A 20,435-nucleotide genomic window follows, 5' to 3' on the forward strand; every position below is an offset into this window, starting at 1 on the left:
CTGGGCACCGCACTTCAGGAGGGGTGTGGACAACATGGAGAGGGTCAAGAGGAGGGCCACCTGCATGATTGGGGGCAGCAGGGCAGGCCGTACAAAGAGAGGCTACGGGACCTGAACCTGTTCAGCCTCCACAAGAGAAGGCTGAGTGGGGATCTAGTGGTCATTTACAAATTAGTCAGGGGACCAGCAGGCATTGGCTGAGTCCCTGTTCCCCCAAGCACTCCCAGGACTGATGAGAAATAACCATCACAAGCTGGCAGAGGATAGATTCAGGCTAGACATCAGGAGGCACTACTTCAAGGTCAGGGCAGCTAGGATCTGGAACCAACTTCCAAGTGAAGTGGAGCTGGCTCCTACCCTGTGGGTTTTTAAAAGGAGGCTGGATGAACACCTTGCAGGGATTGTTTGACCCCAGTACTCTTTCTTGCCATGGCATGTCAGACTTGATGATCTGCTGAGGTCCCTGCCGACCCTACCAACTATGAAACTATGAAAATGTTGATGGAATTTGGCATGATTCTGGGAGATAGGATTTTCATGGAAAAAACCCAGATATCCTGGGAGTTTGCAGGACTGTGAGTGTTTTTGATGGTGTACTCTTCTGGTCACCTCAAAGATGATTCTAAACATCAATGCAGAGCATAGAAATGGAATTTATTTTATTAAAATGATTAAGCTGCAAATATTCCAAGTGACAGTTCCTTCAGCAAAGTTTTAAACAGCCTAACTAAAAACTTCTTTCCTTTTCTTTATAGCATTTATTGCAATCCCATGTACTCAACAGTGAAAACCAGGAGGTCACAGCTTGCTATTTCTAACGTTAAAAAACAAGCAGAAAAACCACACATTTTAAAAAATAAAATTTGTTTAGGCCTTCATTATGCATGATATAGAAGCAAAACTGGGCACAAATACAATCACTCTCATAAATATGTAAAGAGTTCATAAACCAGAACGCCTGCCATCCAGATGTTGCACAGAAAAACCACTTAAATCCTGGAGAAGGAGAATTTCAGTGGTTAAAATGTGTTAAGGCCACAATGATAGTTCTGGAGAGTTCATGAAAAGTGGCTGCATCTTTTATCTGCTGGAGCTACCAGCGTGACTACTGATCAGACACAGCAAGAGAGAAAACTAGTGGATGCTGAGAAAAGGAAGTTCAATCTCAGTTCTTTGCCCCAACAAAAAAAGCAATTACTGGCTGAAAGCAAGAAAATAAATACTATTCACACTATTCAGGACTTTTTGGCACTAAGTTCTTGAAAGAAGCTTGCCAAAAAATAAGTAATACATTAGTGTAGGACAAAACCTTCTATTCTAACTTGACCTTGAGGCACATAACGCAACATGGTATATTTCTTCCTTATTTAAAATATGCTTATTTGTGCATCCCTTTTTTGGTTCAGTAAATTTTAAAAGTTTGCATCAGCAAAGTTTCAGCTACATGTATAGCAGAGATTGAAAAGGAAGGGGACACCATACAGACTTTTCTCTGGGCTTTTAAGGTCTGATTCAATCTTCAAGGCTGTGGTTACTAAACTAGAGGTCACAGGATTTTTAAGTGGGGTCACAAATAAAAAAGCCAAGCTGACACCAAAATTCGGGTCATGAGACCAGAAGTGGGCTTATGAGCCTAAAAACACTGGGAAAACTTGAAAGGAAGTTGCACTGGATTCTTATGCTGCACAAAAAGTGTAGACTTTTGCAAATTATATGACTTATTGAGACCCCCTGATAGACATTAAAAGAGCGATGGAATCTGAGATGGGATCCTGACAATCACACTTTCTGCCATGTCATATGTGCATGATAGGAGGCTTGATTGCGGGATCTTTACATCAGATCCCATTGCACCATATTGCTGGTATAGGAGAAGCCTGATCCCATGTTTCCCCTGCACTGGCAAGCAGCAAACTTGGTTCTCAGCCAAGGCAGCACACCATACACTTCTGCAGCTGGGAGCCCTGGGCAGCTGATTGGAGCTCCCAACTGTGGATTTACTCCTGCAGCTGGGAGCAGAGATCAGTTGACTAGGGCTCCCCACCATTACAGTGCATGGTTGCACTCCCCCTGCTGGTGCAGGTGAGAGTTTGAACTGGCCACATGTTCAGTTAAAGATGTGATAGGAACCACCCACAAAGTTTTTAAATATATTTTGTGTAAGAACTTTGTAGCTTATTCTTCATTTTACTTGTGTGGTCAGGTCACTACTTATCCAGTTAATCATGTCTTAAGTGTAACATCTGCCAGGGGCCTGTGAGTTAAACTATCTTGACCCCACAGCAATCCAATTGTGCCTATTGCTCACTTTATTTAATCATTCCTTCCCACAGAGTGAAATATTGGTAGCTGACATTTTTGTTAATGAAGGACTAGACCCATTTTTCAATCTTGCTTTTCTAGCCTGTGATATAAATATACATCACACTCCTCTCCTCTTCCTAAGTTTCCTTAAATTACACAGTCCACTAAATTAAAAGAATAAAAGTACTGCATGATTGTGATGAGACTGCCATGTAGACACAGTCTTCCATTCAGCTGGTTTAAAAATGAGGTAGCTGTCAGTGCAGAGAGAAAACTATAGGCAGATGCTGTTCTATGACAGGAGAAATCAGACCATAAGCAATAGTCATTATGTTCAATAACCCTCTGTGAAAATGGCACTCAGTATTTCCTGTATTAGCTGTTTGGCAAACTAGGCCTAAAATGAGCCTCAAGGCACTAAATCCTTGGGGGAATCCCAGTGACATTGACACAAGAGCTTTCTCACCTATTCTGGGATTTAAATCTCAGTCTTTAAGTTTTCAGAAATGTAAAGAGAAAGTCAACAGCAAAACAATTACTTTTGCCAAACTGACAAGACTTTCATTTCCCTCCACCCACTAGTGATGAGTGCAAAAGAAATAAACCCTGAGGTTAACCTATACTTTTCTCTAGGTTATAGATCCTAAACCGCAGGTGTTAAACATGAACCATATGGAAAGGAAAACAGCCTCAGCATTAACTTCTTATTGGTTTCACCTGCATATATGGATTTCACTTCTGTCCGAGATTTTTGGGTTTTTTTTCTATAGTACCACCAAAAAAAAAAATTTGGAAAAAAGTTACTGTTGCTCACACTGCAATACTCATTTATTTGCTTGTTTTCTATCATGATTTGAACCACTCTGTCAACATTTATGAACTGCTTTTATTTCTAGAAGAGAGCTGGCATATTTTTAGTAAGGCTCGGGGGCTGCTGACAAATCTAAACTGGAGTCAAAAGTAATGTGTACTTTCGAAGATGTAAATAAGTGTCATTAGCTTTGCATAAAACTTGTGTGGCATAAATGTTAAGGCTGTCTTTCAGAGATGACAATGTGAAATTGGAAAAGTTATTTTGCCTTTCATTACATCTTAGTACAAAGTGCAAACTGGGCTGGAGCTGAAACTGGGTCACTGCTAACTTGTCCATCTCTAATAAAAATTCTGTCATTTTTGTTGACATGAGACCAAATATTCAAACTGAAAAAAAATCTTAATAACACTTCTGCTAAAAGGCCAGGAAATGTGAACACCATATAGGTGGCTGTCACTGCTATACTGACCATAGGCAGCATACAAATTGACACATGAAAATGTAGTGTCTGCCTGCTATTTTGGTATTTTTGAAACACTTTAACTGGGATACAACAGCACTTTGAACATAAAAGCAATATTTACCTGTATTTCAAAATTACTTTCTGTCCAGAATTACTTTTAGCTAAAAATATCCCCATTAAACTAGTCAATTTTGAAAGTATCTGGATATCTAAACATCGTTTGGGTGCTGTTTATAGGTTAAGCCAGTACGATGGTATCATGCTATGTCACACTTTCCCATGTGGGAGGTAAAATAATTATTTTTAAATCTTTTGTGAATGAAATAAGTTTTTCATTGGAACAATAGGACTCAACCTGTGGTGGAGGGCAGGCATTTGTAAGCTCCTTTGGTGGACTTATTTTTCTGGCCTTGTTGCCAACTCATGTCCACTCAATACTCCCTCCTATTGCATTCCTGGCAGATGCTGTTGGGAACTTTCAGTCATGTCAATCAAATTGGACCAAGTTTTTTGAAAAAAAAAAATCCAGCTAATGGTGATTCAGAAGCACTCTAAGCTGGTCTTTTTAATCCCTCCTAAAAAAGTGATATCAAAAGAATCAACAATGTTGTCTTTGGACCACATTTTCCCTTATTCAGCTAGGCAGAAGAGGATGGGAGCAAGTCTCTCTTACCTTTACTCACCTACGTGACTCAGCAAAGGATACTCAGCTTAAAACTTCTTAGGAAAGGAGGTACAGAAGAGACAAGGCTACCTGAAACATAGTGTGTGCAAGGAGGTTTTTGGAAAAGGGAGCAGAATGGGAGGAGACTTGGCTCCACCCTCCTCTCCTCAGTCAATGGTCCTCAAGTAAAGGTATGATACACCTTGAAAAGAAGGAAAGAAATCCACTCTTGCCTTCATCAGGGCAAGGGGCAGCAGAAAAGGATTTCTCTCTCCATGGACTACCTTTATTTAAATTGAAATCTAATACATTTTTATTGGTAAAAATAAATCCATTTAAATTAAATCTCTTATTCCAGAGGCCATGTCTGTCAACCTATGCCAAGGACGGGAAATTATTTTGGGTGGAGGGCTGCTTAACAAGTTTTGGTGACCTGTCGAGGGCCACATGGGTAGTCCCACTCCTTGACAGTTGCCCTGTCCCCTGGTTGCCATGGACCGGAAATCCCACCCTCTAATCCCTGACCTTCGCCATCAGAAGTCCTTCCCCTTACCCCCTGGAAATACTCCTTTTGGGATGGGGGGTTACCATCTTGGAACCAGAAAAAATAACAAATCATGCACTAAAAGTCAACCACCTACTAGAACATATTTTAATTTGATTACAAAAAATGTTTTTGTTATGATTTGTGTTTGTGTAGTGTATATAGGGCTGACTGCATAGTAACTCAACATAAATTATTAGTTTCGTATACTGTGGGGTGAGGATGTGTGTGTGTGGTATGTGTGTGGTGTGGGGAATGCATGGTGTGTGTGTGTGGTATGTATGCGTGGTATGTGTGGTGTGGGGGGGGTATGTGGGTATGTGTCATATCTGTCTGGTGTGCATGGTATGTGTGTGGTATCTGGTGTGTGCGGGTATGCAGAGAGTGTGGGATATGTAGTGTGTGTGTGGCGTGTGGTGTGTGTGGGGGGATATGTATGTGTGATATATGTGATGTGTGTGTATGTATGGTGGATGTGTATAGTGGGGTGTGGTGGGGTGAGTGTGTGGGGAGGCATATGGTATGTTGGGAGGTTGTGTATATGTCGGGGGTTATGGGGCAGGGTGTGGGTGTGAGGAAGGTTGGGGATGTGTGGAAACCCCAACGTTCCCACCATGGTGCAGCAGCAGGCAGAGTGATCAAGGCATAGGCACCCAATGGGGCGTGGCTCCGGCTGGCACTTTGAAAGGCACAGCCTCCATGTGGCTGCCTCTACTGCTGGTTCTCTCTGCCACTCATGCACAGCCTCTGCACTAGTCTGACAGGGAGGGAAGCCCCACGTGCTGGAGCCAGGTGTGAAGCACCAGAGAGAAGCCTCAGGTGCTGGAGATAGATGCTTTCCTTGCAGGGGCTGCTCTGCAGGGGAGGAATCCACAGATAGGGAAGGCAGCTAGCTCTAGAGCCTGAAGTTTCTCTCTGGTGGTGTGCAGCCCCAGCAGGGAAAGGATCTCCAGCACTGGGGCTTCCCTCTCTGTTCTGTGAGTGCAGGGGCTGCACATGAGTGCCAGGGAGCACTGGTTATACAGGCAGCCATGTGGAGGCTGTGCCCCTCACCGTGATGTGCGGCATTGGCTATGCTCCCCACTCTCCCTCACACCCTGCGCATCCCATCTCGGTGCTACCCCCTCTTCCCCTGGCTGTGGACTCCATACTGCCACCAGCCCCAGCCCCATGCTCTGGGCTGCCTCCCAGCTGTAGCCCTGCCCCTGCTGCTTCCTTACCTGCTGCTCGGAGTGAGCAGGAGACTGAGGAAGCAAGTAGGTCGCACGGGCTGTGGCAGCAGCAGCCCAACAGAGAAGCTGCATACTGGCCAGCTGAGCCCTAGCCAAGAAATAGGGTATGTTTTGGGGGCTACATGTACATGTGGGCACCTTGCTCCCACCCTTGTGGCCAGAAGGGCTGGGCAGGGCACAATTTGTTGGGGGACCCCATGAGCCAAATGAAAGCACTTGGCAGGCCACGTTCAGCATGTAGGCTGATATTTGGCCCACCCCAGTGTACGTGCAATTCATAGTGATATAACAATGAAGGGCCATTTGGTAAATGCATCAGTCAAGATTGAACCTTGCCTAGATGCCAGTTACAGTGCATCTAATAATATTCACTACATTGTTAAAGTGCCATGAAGATCTACAGGGAACAGTAAAATGTCAGCTAAAGGGGCTCTGGTCTCGTCCTCCAGGGTGGGGGTAGTGCAGGGGGTTGGTAGCTCATCCATGTCAAAAATTTCAATTACAGTCTACAAGAGAAGAAAGCAGATGGAAACAATGGTGTGAAAGGTTTTGAACTGAAACAAGAAATGATGCATAAACCATAAGGATGATGATGATGATGACGATGATGAGAAAAGGTTATAAATTTAAAAAAAAAATCAAATTAATCTTCCTCAGCAAAGTGTGGGTTCAACTAGTAAACTTTGATTTCACTTCACACTCACAGACTGACAAAAAATATTTCCATTGTTAGTAATCAAAATTTATAGAAAGGAGATATACAAAAAATGATGGCTGATAGAGAACTATGCTGACTCTAGTTTGGACTGCAACTCCAAGAAACCCTAGCAGACTAGAACCAAAGGAAGAAGAAGTGGCAAAGCTGACAAGGGAGCTACTGGTGAGTGGAGCCAGGACTGATGGAAGTTAATTATCATTGTCATTAATAAATTGTGTCCCTCCACCCCATCCCTAATTTTGTACAATCCTGAAAATGTAAATTGGCAACCCAGGCTTGACCGCAGCTACTGGCCTCGCTCTCCCCAAGACAAAGTGAAAGGTGTTTGTTGTGGGAGACTCTATCCTGCGGGGCACTGAGGGGGCAATCTGCCGCCCCAACCCCTTAGCCCGGGAAGTCTGCTGCTTCCCGGGGGCCCGCATCCGAGACATTGCGGAGAGGATCCCGCAGCTCCTCCAGCCCACAGACCACTACCCCATGCTCCTTATTCACGTGGGCACCAATGACACAGCTCGGAGCACCCCCAGCCAGGTTATGAGGCGCTACAGGGATTTGGGAGCGGGGCTTAGGGGTCTGGGAGCTCAGGTGGTGTTTTTGTCGATCCTCCCAGTCTCGGGCTATGGGCTGAGGAGGGAGAGGAGGATCCATGCAGTGAACCAAAGACTGCGGCGCTGGTGTCATCGGGAAGGCTTTGGCTTCCATGACCACAGCCTGCTCTTTGGAGAGAGAGGCAGCGAGCGGCTGGGAAGAGATGGCCTCCACCTCTCTCCCCTGGGGAGGAGGCTATTCTCAGCCAGGCTGGCTGACCTGCTCCACCGGGCTTTAAACTAAGCCCGCTGGGGGATGGGGGGACTACTGCCACTGCTGGCCCGCTGAGTGACCCTTGCAAAACCAGCGGACCAAGGCACTTAAGGGAGCCCACCCCTGCCTCAGCCCTGGCACAATCTGTGGGCAAGGCAAGAGCCCCCAAGGGGACACCTGCCTGCCTGTACACTAATGCCAGGAGCCTGGGCAACAAGCAGGACGAGCTCGTCCTCCTGCTCAGTGCAAAGAAATACGATGTCATTGGGATAACAGAGACCTGGTGGGACTCCACCCATGACTGGACCACGGGTATAGAGGGCTATACCCTGTACAGGAGGGATTGTGTTGACAAAAGGGGCGGGGGTGTAGCTGTCTATGTCAAGGAAAGAGACATGTCCCTGCAAGCTGATGTTGGCAACTGACATGGACAGCTAGAGACCCTCTGGGTAAAAATTCGTGGGGAATACGGCACAGGGGACACAACGGTGGGAGTCTACTACAAACCTCCCACTCAAAGTCCTGAGCTTGACCAGGAGTTCGCCCGGGAACTGACTGAGGCCGCTTGCTCCAGGACCTTGGTTGTCATGGGTGATTTCAATTACCTGGACATCTCGTGGGAAGATCACTCAGCAAAATCAGAGTGGTCGCAAAGCTTTCTCTCGTGCGTGGATGACCTCTACCTGACTCAAGAAGTCTATGGGCCAACGAGAGGCAAAGCGCTGCTCGACCTGGTACTGGCTATGGGGGAGGACCTAATCGGCGACCTAGTGATTGATGGGAAGCTGGGTGACAGCGACCACGAGCTGATCACCTTCACCATCCGCCGTAAAGCTGGCAAGTCAGTCAGCAACACAGAAGTCCTTGACTTCAGAAAAGCCGACTTTGACAAGCTCAAGAGGCTAGTAGGTCAGGCCCTCAGGGACCATGACCCCAGGGTGATGGGAGTTCAAGAAGAGTGGTTGCTCCTCAAGGAAGCGATCCTCAATGCACAAGCTAAATCTATTCCAACATGGAGGAAAGGCAGCAAGAAGGCACAGCAGCCCCCCTGGCTCTCCAGAGACCTAGCGGACCTCCTGTGGCTTAGAAGGAAAGCCTACAAAGGATGGAGGGTGGGATTCACCTCCAAGGAGGATTACTCCGCGTTGGTCCGGTCCTGCAGGGAACAAACCAGGAAAGCCAAGGCTGCAACTGAACTCCAACTAGCTTCAGGCATCAAGGACAACAAAAAGTCCTTTTTCAGATATGTGGGGAGCTGGAGGAAAAGCAAGGGCAACGTTGGACCCCTGCTAAACTACATGGGGCAACTGGCAACTGATGCCCAGGAAAAAGCCAACCTATTAAATAGGTACTTTGCGTCAGTCTTTCATCAGTCACACGGGATGCCCATGCCTGCTATGGGACAGGGAATTCTGGGTGAGGGGGATCCCCTACCCTCCATCAATGCTGACCTCGTGAAGGAACACCTTGAGAAGCTGGATACCTTCAAGTCAGCTGGCCCTGACAATCTGCACCCCAGGGTACTCAAGGAGCTGGCGAGCGTCATAGCCCAGCCCCTGGCACGGATCTTTGAAAACTCCTGGCGCTCTGGTGTAGTGCCCGAAGACTGGAAGAAGGCCAATATGGTGCTGATCTTCAAGAAAGGGAGGAGAGTGAATCCGGCAACTACAGGCCCATTAGCCTGACTTCTATCCTGGGGAAGATCTTAGAAAAGTTTATTAAGGAGGCCATCCTTGAGGGACTGGCCCAGGCTAACATCCTAAGGGACAGCCAGCACGGGTTTGTTGCGGGTAGGTCTTGTTTGACCAATCTCATTTCCTTCTATGACAAGGTGACCTATCACCTGGACAAGGGAGAAGAGATTGATGTCATATATCTTGACTTCAAAAAAGCTTTTGATCTGGTATCCCATGATCACCTCTTGGCCAAACTGCCCAGTTGTGGCCTTGCCTCCACCACTATCCGCTGGCTGGGAAATTGGCTCCGTGGTCGGACCCAGAGGGTTGTGATTGATGGCAGTCACTCATCGTGGTGCCCTGTGACCAGTGGGGTCCCTCAAGGCTCTGTCCTTGGACCCATACTGTTCAACATCTTCATTAATGAGGTGGACATTGAAGTCAGGAGTGGACTGGCCAAGTTCGCCGATGACACCAAACTTTGGGGGAAAGCATCCACGCCAGAAGATAGGCGGGTGATCCAGGCTGACCTGGACAAGCTCAGCAAATGGGCAGACGAGAACCTGATGGTGTTTAACACCGAAAAATGCAAGGTTCTCCACCACGGGAGGAAAAACCTGCAGCACCCTTATAGGCTCGGCAGTGCTACGTTGGTTAGCACTACAGAAGAAAGAGACTTGGGGGTCATCACTGACCACAAGATGAACATGAGCCTGCAATGTGATGCTGCAGCTACTAAAGCGACCAAAATGCTGGCTTGCATCCATAGATGCTTCTCGAGCAAATCCCGGGACGTCATTCTCCCCTTGTACTCGGCCTTGGTGAGGCCGCAGCTGGAGTACTGCGTCCAGTTTTGGGCTCCACAATTCAAAAAGGATGTGGAGAAGCTTGAGAGAGTCCAGAGGAGAGCCACGCGCATGATCAGAGGTCAGGAAAACAGATCTTATGTTGACAGGCTGAGAGCCATGGGACTCTTTAGCCTGGAAAAGCGCAGGCTCAGGGGTGATCTGATGGCCACCTATAAGTTTATCAAGGGTGACCACCAGGATCTGGGGGAACGTCTGTTCACCAGAGCGCCCCAAGGGATGACGAAGTCGAACGGTCACAAACTCCTGCAAGACCATTTTAGGCTGGACATAAGGAAGAATTTCTTTACTGTCCGAGCCCCCAAGGTCTGGAACAGTCTGCCAGTGGAGGTGGTTCAAGCACCTACACTGAACACCTTCAAGAGTAAATTGGATGCTTATCTTGCTGGGATCCTATGACCCCAGCTGACTTCTTGTCCTTTGGGCAGGGGGCTGGACTCGATGATCTCCCGAGGTCCCTTCCAGCCCTAATGTCTATGAAATCTATGAAATCTATGAAAAATTGAAATAAATGTTTTAAAATAAACATCATATTATCCATCAAAATTATTAGAAGAAAAATTGAATTCTGCCAATGCATACTGCATTGTATGCATAATAGAAACAGTCAATATTTCAATTGATTAATCAAAATGAGGTGGATACATACTTTTGGAAACAGCTGTCATCTTTGAGAAAAAATATTTTCATCTCAGAAATAAAATCTGCTTTTAATTATTTTGTTTGAGATGTAACATAAATTTGTGAAGGGTAAGACAAACCTCATAGAACATTTGGAGAATCAATGCAATCAATGGGACAAAGGTATGACTATAAATAGTAGCCATAATTTATATAGGTTTCAAGGTTTCTGAAAGTGTATTATACAAAAAGCCACATTTATGAGGTTAAAAAGGCAGGGTGCAATGAGTGAGCTATTTCAGAGGATAACAGACTAGCCTGGAGATTGAAGACAAAGGTTACTAGTGAGTGGAAATACTTCAGGATGGAGAGGAATACATTTGCAGTGCCGTGTAATCTATAATAGGTATAATTTCGTTCTCTTTATAGAGCAGTTACCTATAATAAAGGGAGTGCAGTAAAGTATTAACTCCTAGAATCTATGATTCTACAATTCTTCCATATGTCAGAGAACCACATGTACAGGAACAGGGGCATATTCAGCAACAAGGAAGTCTGTGGCTAAAATATAAGCAGCTAAGGCTGACAAGTGGCATGTGCACTTCAGCATGGACAAATGTATGGGATATAGCTGTACTGCTACTCAGTGCATCTGCAGGTGGCAGATAGTGCAATGACCTTCAGGGAAGGTCAGCTACAAAAAAGCAAGGGTAACTGATGAATAAGCAGTCATGGATCAAGTAGCAGCTGCACCATCAGGATGAGGTGAGGACAGCGGATAGCAATGTTTTCCCTCCTGAAGAGCCACATATATTGTTTGACAGTGCTGTGGTATGGCAAGTACAGGTCACCATTATAATAAGCCTGCCTAGCCCCCCCGCCATGGGTCTAAAAGTCTTAAATGGCAGAGTAGATAGGGAAGATATTAGAATCTCAGTGACTATGAAGACAGATGAAGGCTGCAGTGGAATGAGATCCCCAGTTGTCTTGGTCTCCTTGCCATTGAATCAAAGCCCTGTCCTGTCAAGAGCCTTGTGAAGCTGATGTGCAGCAGCTTCTTCATGATAAAACAAGTCACGCACAGGCATCTTCTATGAAAACAGCTTTTCCAGCACATTCCTCAAGCCTTTTGGTGACCAGGTAATGGTGACAGGAGCAGGACTGTGAGGTCTGGAGCTTCTAGTGAACTGGGGTGAAGGCAGCAGTTACAAGGTTTTCTAGAACTTGGATGAGACAGGATTGCAATTTGGCAGCTGTAAATTGTGACTGATCATCCCTATTCAGGATCTGCTCTGCTCACCCCACATGGAGAGGAGGCTAGAAAAGGTGCCCTAAACATTCTAATATAGTATTCTGTATTTCTTCCTGACTGGATAACTATGTACAGTGGGATCACCTTTAGTGTGGTCGAAAATACCAGTGAAGACACACCATCATTTTTGGGACCTGGAACATCAAGACACTCATGAACAACCCTAACAGTGAATACCCAGAGTTCCGCACTGCAATTGTGGCCCAAGAACTCAGGTGACACAGCATCAATGGAGCTACACTGAGTGAGAGCTGGCAAATGGGAAATAGGCAGCTTAAAGAACGTGGAGGTAGACATACCTTCTTCTGGAAGGGTAAATAGGAAGGAGAACGCCAACTTCATGGAGTTGGTGTTGCCATTAAAAATGAACCCATAAACCAACTCAGTGAGTTCCCTGTTAATAAACACTTCATGAATCTGTCTTAAACTGGGAGGGAGCCAATATGCCATGCTCAGCAGTGTCTATGCCCTTATTCTTGATGCTGTGGATGAAACCAAGGAAGAATTCTATGCCAACCTTGAATTCAATGCCGAGTCCTTTCTGATGTCCTGGAGGGAGACAGACTTAATCTTCTTGGTGATTTCAATGCCAGTCAGAAGAGACTCTAACCTCTGGAACAGAAACATTATCAAGGAAGGAGTAGGAAGCATCAGCTCCAATGGCATTCTTCTCTTGACCAAATGCATGGAACATCGACTCACCATCACGAACACCTTGTTCCACCAGAAAAACAAGCACAAGACATCATAGCAACACCTATGATTTAAGCATTGGCACCCAGTTGACTATGTCATTATCCATGCCTTGGATTGCAAAGATGTCTACATCATCTGAGTGATGCTAGGAGTTGATGATTGCTGGACTGATCACCAACTCATCCACTTGGTTATGTCACTCAAACAATTTCTGAAATGCTGGCTGCAGCAGAAGCAATGCCAATGGAAGATCAACACCGAAGGACTCAAGGACCCAATCAAGCAAGACCTCTTCCACCAGCGCCTCAAAGAAAAACTGGTGAATTCCAGCCAACAACAATGGGAAAATGTCAGAAGCATGTGCAGTTCCCTCAGGGCCACCGTCATCAGCACCTGTGAGGAGACACTTGGATTCTCTACCGGGAAACATCAAGACTGGTTTAATGAGAATGACCAGAAGATCCAACAGTTGATCATTCACAAGCGTAATGTGATTGGCAGAATGACACCAAATCCAAGCAAAGGAAACTGAACATCAAACAAGCCAAGACAAAGAAGGACCCATGATATGAAGAGCAAATGGTGTGAAGACAAGGCTAAGGATATTCAACATCTCACTGACATACAGAATATGCATGGTTTCTTCAGTGCCACCAAAGACATCTATGTTCCAAGTACTCAGGGACCAAGCCCCTTGAGACCTAAGGATGGAGGAGACCTGATCAAGGAAATCAATGCTCATTGGAAGGACCATTTTGAAGACCTTCACAACCAAGACTCTGATGTTGATGAGTTTTCTCAACTCCATCCCACATCACCCAGTTAGAGATGAACTTGGAATCCCTCCAACCCTTGATGAGGTGAGGAAAGCCATCAGGCAGATGAAGAACAACAAGACATCTGAAGTGGATGGAATCCCCATGGAAATCTTCAATCAGTGGGGAGAGGAGCTCACATCATAACTTCATGCCCCCATCTTAAGGATATGGAATGTTGAAATCCCAGAAAACCTCAGGGACACCATGATTGTGACAATCTTCGAGAAAGGAGACACATCTGACTGTGGAAACTACAGAGGGACTGCCCTGCTGTCCACCACAGAAAAGATCAGTGAGAGCCCTCCTGAACTGTCTTCTTCCACTTGCTGAAGAGCTCCTCCCAGAATCTCAATGTGGGTTTAGTACAGCAAGAGACACAACTGACATGATCTTCACAGCTTGCCAGCTGCAGGAGAAATGCAACATAAAGCTCTCTACATGGCCTTCTTTGACCTCACAAAAAACTTTTGACTCTGTCGGCCAAGATGTTTTGTGGAAGATCCTTCTGAAGTATGGATGCTTACCAAAATTTGTCACCATTTTCTGCCTCCTCCAAGATGGTATGCAAGTGGTGGTTCTCAGTAATGGATCTGTCACAGAGCCTTTTGAAGTTAAAATGGGAGTTAAACAAGGCTGCATTATTACTCCAACACTCTTATCAATATTCCTTGCCAGGATGCTACATCTGATCACCAACAGGCTTCCAGCCAGACTGGAGTTAAACTATTTAATGGACAGTAAGCTATTTAACTTCAGCCAACTCTTAGCCAAAACCAAGACCATCCCAGCTTCATTCATTGACCCCCAGTACTCTGATGATGCTGTAGTGTGTGCTCACCCGGAAGCAGATCTTCAGGCTTCTGTGAACATCTTTACTGAGGCAAACAAGAAAATGGGACTGACACTTAACATTCAGAAGAATAAGGTCTCCTACCAACAAGCTCCTAATGAACAGTCCACAGCTCCAGTAATCCAGATACACAGTGAGACTCTAGAGTTATTCCTGTACCCGGGAAGCCATCTCTCGCCAAAGGCTGACATTGACGAACAAATCCAACATTGCTTCAAATGTGAAAGTGCAGCCTTTGGACACGTGAAGAAATGGGTGTTCAAAGATTGTGACATTGTATTCGAAACCAAGCTCAGGATGTATCAAGCAGTCATGATCCCCACCTTGTTATACATAGCTGAGACATGCACAATGTACAGGTGACATCTACAGTTGTTGGAGAAGTACCATCAATGCTGCCTGTAGAAAATCCTCCAAATCCAGTGGGAAGACAGTTGCACCAACATCAGCGACCTCCTGCAAGCAAACATTATGAGTATTGGGTGATGATCATCCAACATCAACTTTGTTGGACCGGCTATGTCATCCAGATGTCAGACTCCAGATTCCTGAAGTAAGTTTTATTCTCCCAGCTCAGCCAAGGTGTATGCTCAAAAGGAGGGCAGAAATATTACTTCAGGGATATCCTCAAGGCCAGCTTAAGAAAAAGCAACATAGATGTAAACTTGTGGAAAACTATCTCTGAAAACTGCCCCAATGGAGAAAGAGACTGCTGAAGGGATCTCAGTACTTTGAAACCTCATGACAACGATAGAAGATGGAAAAGCATTAGCAGCAGACAAAATATATTGTGGACAAAATCAAGAATCCAGCGCCACACATCCCACATGGAAACACATGTCTGAGCTTCAGTAGTGGCTGTTGATCCCGGATAGGCCTCATCAGCCATCCTGGACAGACAGATAAGACAACCATGGAAGACAATCATCCTCGAATGCGAGGGACTGCTGAAGAAGATGGGAAAGAAACAAAGGAAAACAAAAAGAACCAAGCAGAAAGGTTAGAACTATTGATTGGCACAACTACAATCACAAGATTAAGTAAAGCATATGGGAACTCAAAGGAATAGAAAAGATACATTATGGGACCTTAGCACCTTCCTGTTGTAAAAAGTGGAGGTGACCATCAAAATGCAGGGAGGTGCACAGGAACCCATATATTAGGCTTTTCCATTTCTACCCAGGATTTGCACTGAGTTTCCTCACATAGGATCAGATTGGATGAATGGATCAGAGCTGCTTGCTTCCCTCTGGGGACAAGCATGTTAGGACCAGCTGAAGTTAGTAGAACTCCCAAGGAAGTTTTAGTAGTACTGTGAATGGAAAGATTTTTGGATGGTTAACTCTACGTATAATTAGAGTTTCCTTTTAGAGTCTATTCACAAAATCTCTGAGGTCTGTAGGATGTGACCTCTTCTCATCCATTCCCAGGGACAGCACTCAGAGGAAACTCCACTGGTGCAATTACCAAAGTTGTCTCTTCTCTCTGTGGCTGCATCCACATGTGTATGCATGTTTGGTTCCCCGAGGACAACTAGCAGCGGCGCACCTTGTGGCGCTGCTAGTTGTCCCCAGTGAATGCCTGTGCCAGGCACCCTCTGGCTCACAGCAGGCTAATCCAGGTGGGGTAAGGGAAGCTGGGGCCAGCACAGCGCTGGCCATAGTAGCCTTACCTGGGGTCCTGGGGGCCTGCCAGGGCTGCAGCACTGGATATCCAGGACTCAAAAGAACCCCCCATTCTGCTCCCTTACGATGCAGAGAATAACTGAATGTGCAGTATGTCTGCGGCACCACACACTGCACCCTCGCTTATCTGCATGAAGCCTCTGAGTTGTACTGTTTGAAATGGATAATATAATATGGCCATAAATGATTTGGCCCAATCCTTAGAACTGGTATACATGTAGATATTGCACTTATATTTGTTATACTTGACTGCAACCCTACTCTAAAGAACACCTTTGAGGTATAATTGACTGGGAAGGTTATGTCAGAAATACTACACTTTGCTCTGGTTCCAGGTTAATATGATTTAAGATCCAAGGGTTTTTTTTACCCAGTTTTGATAGATTATATTAATATTCCTTCCCTGTCTAACAGGGAGAAAACTCTCTTAATATTGTGCTAGAAATATTTTCTCCAGCTGGGACACTGGTTGGTGAGGAAGAAATGAAATATCTGGGTAATTGTAGCTGCCAGAAACTGTACTTTGGTAAAGAGCCATATAAATAGGAATAGAAAAAAATATGAATAGGTATGTCTTTAACCCTGAGACTATGAGAACAAGAAACTAAAAGTGATCCATTCAAGTTATGTATTGATATTTTCAAACCTGGACAGGTGACCCAAGCCCCCATCATGGCTCCAGGAAAATGCCGGTGCCCGGCCTGTCCCTGCTGGCACTCAGCAGATGGGCTCTTCTACCTGGGTCCCAGCCCCTGGGCATCCCTAGCCTGGCCCAGAGGTCCCTTCCAGTTCTGGTTCTCTATGAGTCTGATTCCTGTCACTGACAGAGCAGCTGGGGGAGGGAAGGAAGGAGGGAGGGGTAACAAACTTGAGCTGAACAAATTGGAGCTGACTTGGTAACAAATCAGAGCTGAACCAGCTCCAATTTGTTACCACGTCAGAGCTGATTGGATTTGAAACCTCAGACACAATCCACTCCCTAGGATTTGATTCCAAGCTGGATATGAATGCACCATCAGATGTATTTCCACATCCAGTCCCTAACGCCAGAAAGAAGGAAACCTAAGGGTTCAACTTGACACTTAAGTGTGGGGTGTTTAAAACTCAAGCAGCCCCACACTGAAGCAGTTTAGATGTCCTTTTAGGATTACAAATTGTTCCCTTTCAGAGGAGGGTTATTTCCTTAACATCTACTAAACTGTAATAGGTTACTACAACCCAATGATTTGCAACTGTTGCAAGTGAACGTGTCAAGGCCCTAAGTAGAGCTTTATTTCCCAATGATGCCCTAGCTGGCATCTTTTTTCCTAAACCCAGCAGATGGCCCCCAAACCAGGACCAGTAGTATCAATCTTTATGAGAGCATATGACTGGCATCAGCTGTTCCTTCTATTTGTACAGAGTTTGCCAAGCGCACTGATGTTGCTTAGATCTGGAAACAGTCAATACTTAATCTTCTGTAGCCAGCCAAGTAGGTGCACTGGGTCACTTGCAGTTCTGTTAACTCCTTTGGAGTGTCTTAGTGACTCTGTAAGACTTAATTTTGGACTGTTTTAAAGCAGGAGTATAAAAAAAATAAAGGATATGCCAGTACCCAGCTGTATATCCTGAAGCCACGATTCTCCTATAGCTAGTCATGCGTTTTGATGAGTTTCCCTCTCCCCCATTTAGCAGAATGCAGTGCTAACAAAAATAACAAGGCTTCTCATTATGATATTCTGTATTCATACCTCAAATCCCTGTGGTCTTCCTAGACTTTCTTTAATATGTTTCCACGCAACAAGAATCTCTGATACAGACAAACTTGTAGCTTTGACATCGAAAGGAGCAGCACTGGGTTCTGTATTAAGAAAAATTGAAATAATAAACCTCCACTGTAACAACTTGTATCTATCAAAAGCACCAGAACTAAAACTGTCATAGACTTCTCTTGTTCTACCTTGCTATTCAGAATGAAGTGTTACAATTATGGTGAATAAGAGAAACTGAGCAAGATAAAAATATTAGCTTTATTGTGTTTTTGTATTTGTGCCAAGTCACATCAATATCTTATTAGTGACAGACCCAGGAAGATACGTAATGAAGAATATCCTTTCTATGTGCTGGCTGATTTGTCTTTGAAAACCTTTAATTCTTATTGACAAGAGCCTTTCTCCCAACAGTAAACCATCACTAGCAGTTCTGCTTGACCGCAGAAGTAAATAGAGCATCCTTTCTCTTCCTTACTCTGTACTGCTATTTAATCAGTTAAAAAATGAACAGTACCTAGGATGTTTTTGAGTTATGCCATAGACCAAGAAACCTACTGTGGCACCCTGTCATGTACTAAAATGTAAAGCAAATTCACGTTTAAGGGTGTGTCCACATTAAATCCTGAGGCTGCTGGCTTCTTTGTCTGGAACCAGCAATCCTTTCTTTGTTACAAAGGTCTGTATGCTGGTCCCAGCTTCACATCTTACCAGGCACTCACCACTGAGCTATACATTCTCCCTGACAGTCTATTCTTCCATTTTTTCCCTTTCCTTTTCCTGTCAAGGTTTCAAATATGTTAAACTTTTTGTGTCATTTTTTAAAACCTACGCCCAGAAAAAGGCTGTATCTACCAGATCTATACAGGCTTTCCAACAAAGAATAGGACTTTGTGTTTCTAACTAGCTTAATTGCTAAGATATTTTACCTTGTACAGTAAAATAAGGAAAAGCTTTAAAAATGCTGGGTTAGTCAACAGCAAGAGGAAAGTTAAGAAAAAAAATCGGGAAAACAAATATGGGAAGCTGTAGGGACAACCAACAGATACATTATTACATTGTCCTTTTGGTCTACAGCAGGGGTGGGCAACCTGCAGAATGTGCACATGGCACATGGTAGACCAGGAAGGAGTATCTATAATTCAGTGCCTATAATTGAGAGGGATAGCACAGTGGCAGATGGGGCAGGGAGCAGAAAGCAGAACAACAGATAAAGCAGGGAGCACAGGGCAGGGAGCAGGAAGTAGAGAAGCAGATCAGACAGAGGAAGGGGATTGGGTAGGCAGGGTTAATTTGTGTCACACCTGCCAGAAAATCTGGCCAACACTGGTTTGCATCATACACCTTCCCTACCCCCCCTGGGGTAACCTGCCACTGCTACTTGTCCCCAGGGAACAAAAGGCTGCGCTCGTCTGGACACACCCTGTGAGTGCTAAGGGTCTGCAAAACCTCTTAGGCATCACTTAAGTTGGAGTTTAGGAAAGTTTATCTTATTGTCTACTTATTTATTTTGCTTTGAAATTAAGAAGATCTCCCTCATGTATGTTTAAGTGGGAATCTAGAACTTAGTGAGAATGCAATACTTCCTAACACATTCACTGTCTCCTTGGCATGTTTGTGTGTTCAGCAAAAAAGGTGGATTCAGATTCATCTGGAATAACAGAGCTTGACATTTCTTTCTAGGTCTAATGTACCTTATTATATTTATGAACTGTTAATCCAATCTTATAGCTTTTATATTATAGGGATGCACATCAAAGGGTTTTTTAAAAAGATGTGTTTTGTGGCTGATTTAGCAGGTTTACAAAAAAAGGAGCTTCCTTTTGGCACAATATATGTTAAAATTATACATTTGTCTATTGATTAAACTGTCTTAGTAAGGAGTTTAACATTAATCTTGATACACTCGTTTTTTGGGTTTTTTTGATCTTTCTCTCTCCTTCACATTACACAAGGTATTCTGCCACTGACCTACACCTTCTCTTCGATGTACTTTTCTTGGATTTTTTCTTTTTTTTGCTGTAAAGATTTCAATTTTTGGTAGTTTTAGCTTTGTCTTTTTTTTTAAATATAAGCCTAGAGAAAATGAGAATTTCTGACTTTATTCAAAATGGCTCACATGAGGGTTATTAATACATATAAAATAAATTGATCTTTTAAGATGTCACAAATAACAAATTATAATATTCACAAGGCATAAATGATTTGATCTAATTTCAATAACTTTTGTGCTACAAAGAAATATATTCTGCATGATATGATTTTTTGTACAGTAGGTGCACACTGCTTTTTATTTTGTGTACTACAAAGATTTGTGCAGCAAAAGCTATTTTCTAGTTTCAATATTATTGAAGCAATTACCTTGTTGTCAGAGAAGATTGCAATGGGATAAATAATTTGTGATGTTCCCAAAACGTTGGTTGGCAGCCTTTACACTTTCTATAAATGTAGAAATCATTTCCCCTTCATTGCATTCACTAGGGGAGGTTTATGTATTGCTCAGATACATAAAGGCTTGTTTGTATTTTTGTATTTTAATAAATTGTTTTTAGTAAATGGAGTAGAAATAGTTTATTTTATGTGAGGCAAATGCATTTCTTACATATCCAGCAATTATTCACTG

General features: G+C 44.3%; 1 protein-coding gene across 3 annotated transcripts in view; it reads right to left on the reverse strand.

The window, feature by feature from the left end:
- The window catches only part of CNTN5 (contactin 5), a 1,171,322-nt gene that overhangs the window by 25,601 nt on the left and 1,125,286 nt on the right, over positions 1 to 20,435 (reverse strand). For all 3 annotated transcript variants that reach the window (XM_090030265.1, XM_090030258.1, XM_090030254.1), the window contains one exon: positions 17,795 to 17,904. In XM_090030265.1, coding sequence (XP_089886391.1) covers positions 17,795 to 17,904 — 110 coding nt within the window. The remainder of the gene's footprint in view (positions 1 to 17,794; positions 17,905 to 20,435) is intronic.

The sequence above is a fragment of the Crocodylus siamensis genome, chromosome 1, assembly GCF_052110815.1.
Source record: "Crocodylus siamensis isolate JL-2025a chromosome 1, ASM5211081v1, whole genome shotgun sequence".
In the NCBI taxonomy this organism is placed as follows: Eukaryota; Metazoa; Chordata; order Crocodylia; family Crocodylidae; genus Crocodylus; species Crocodylus siamensis.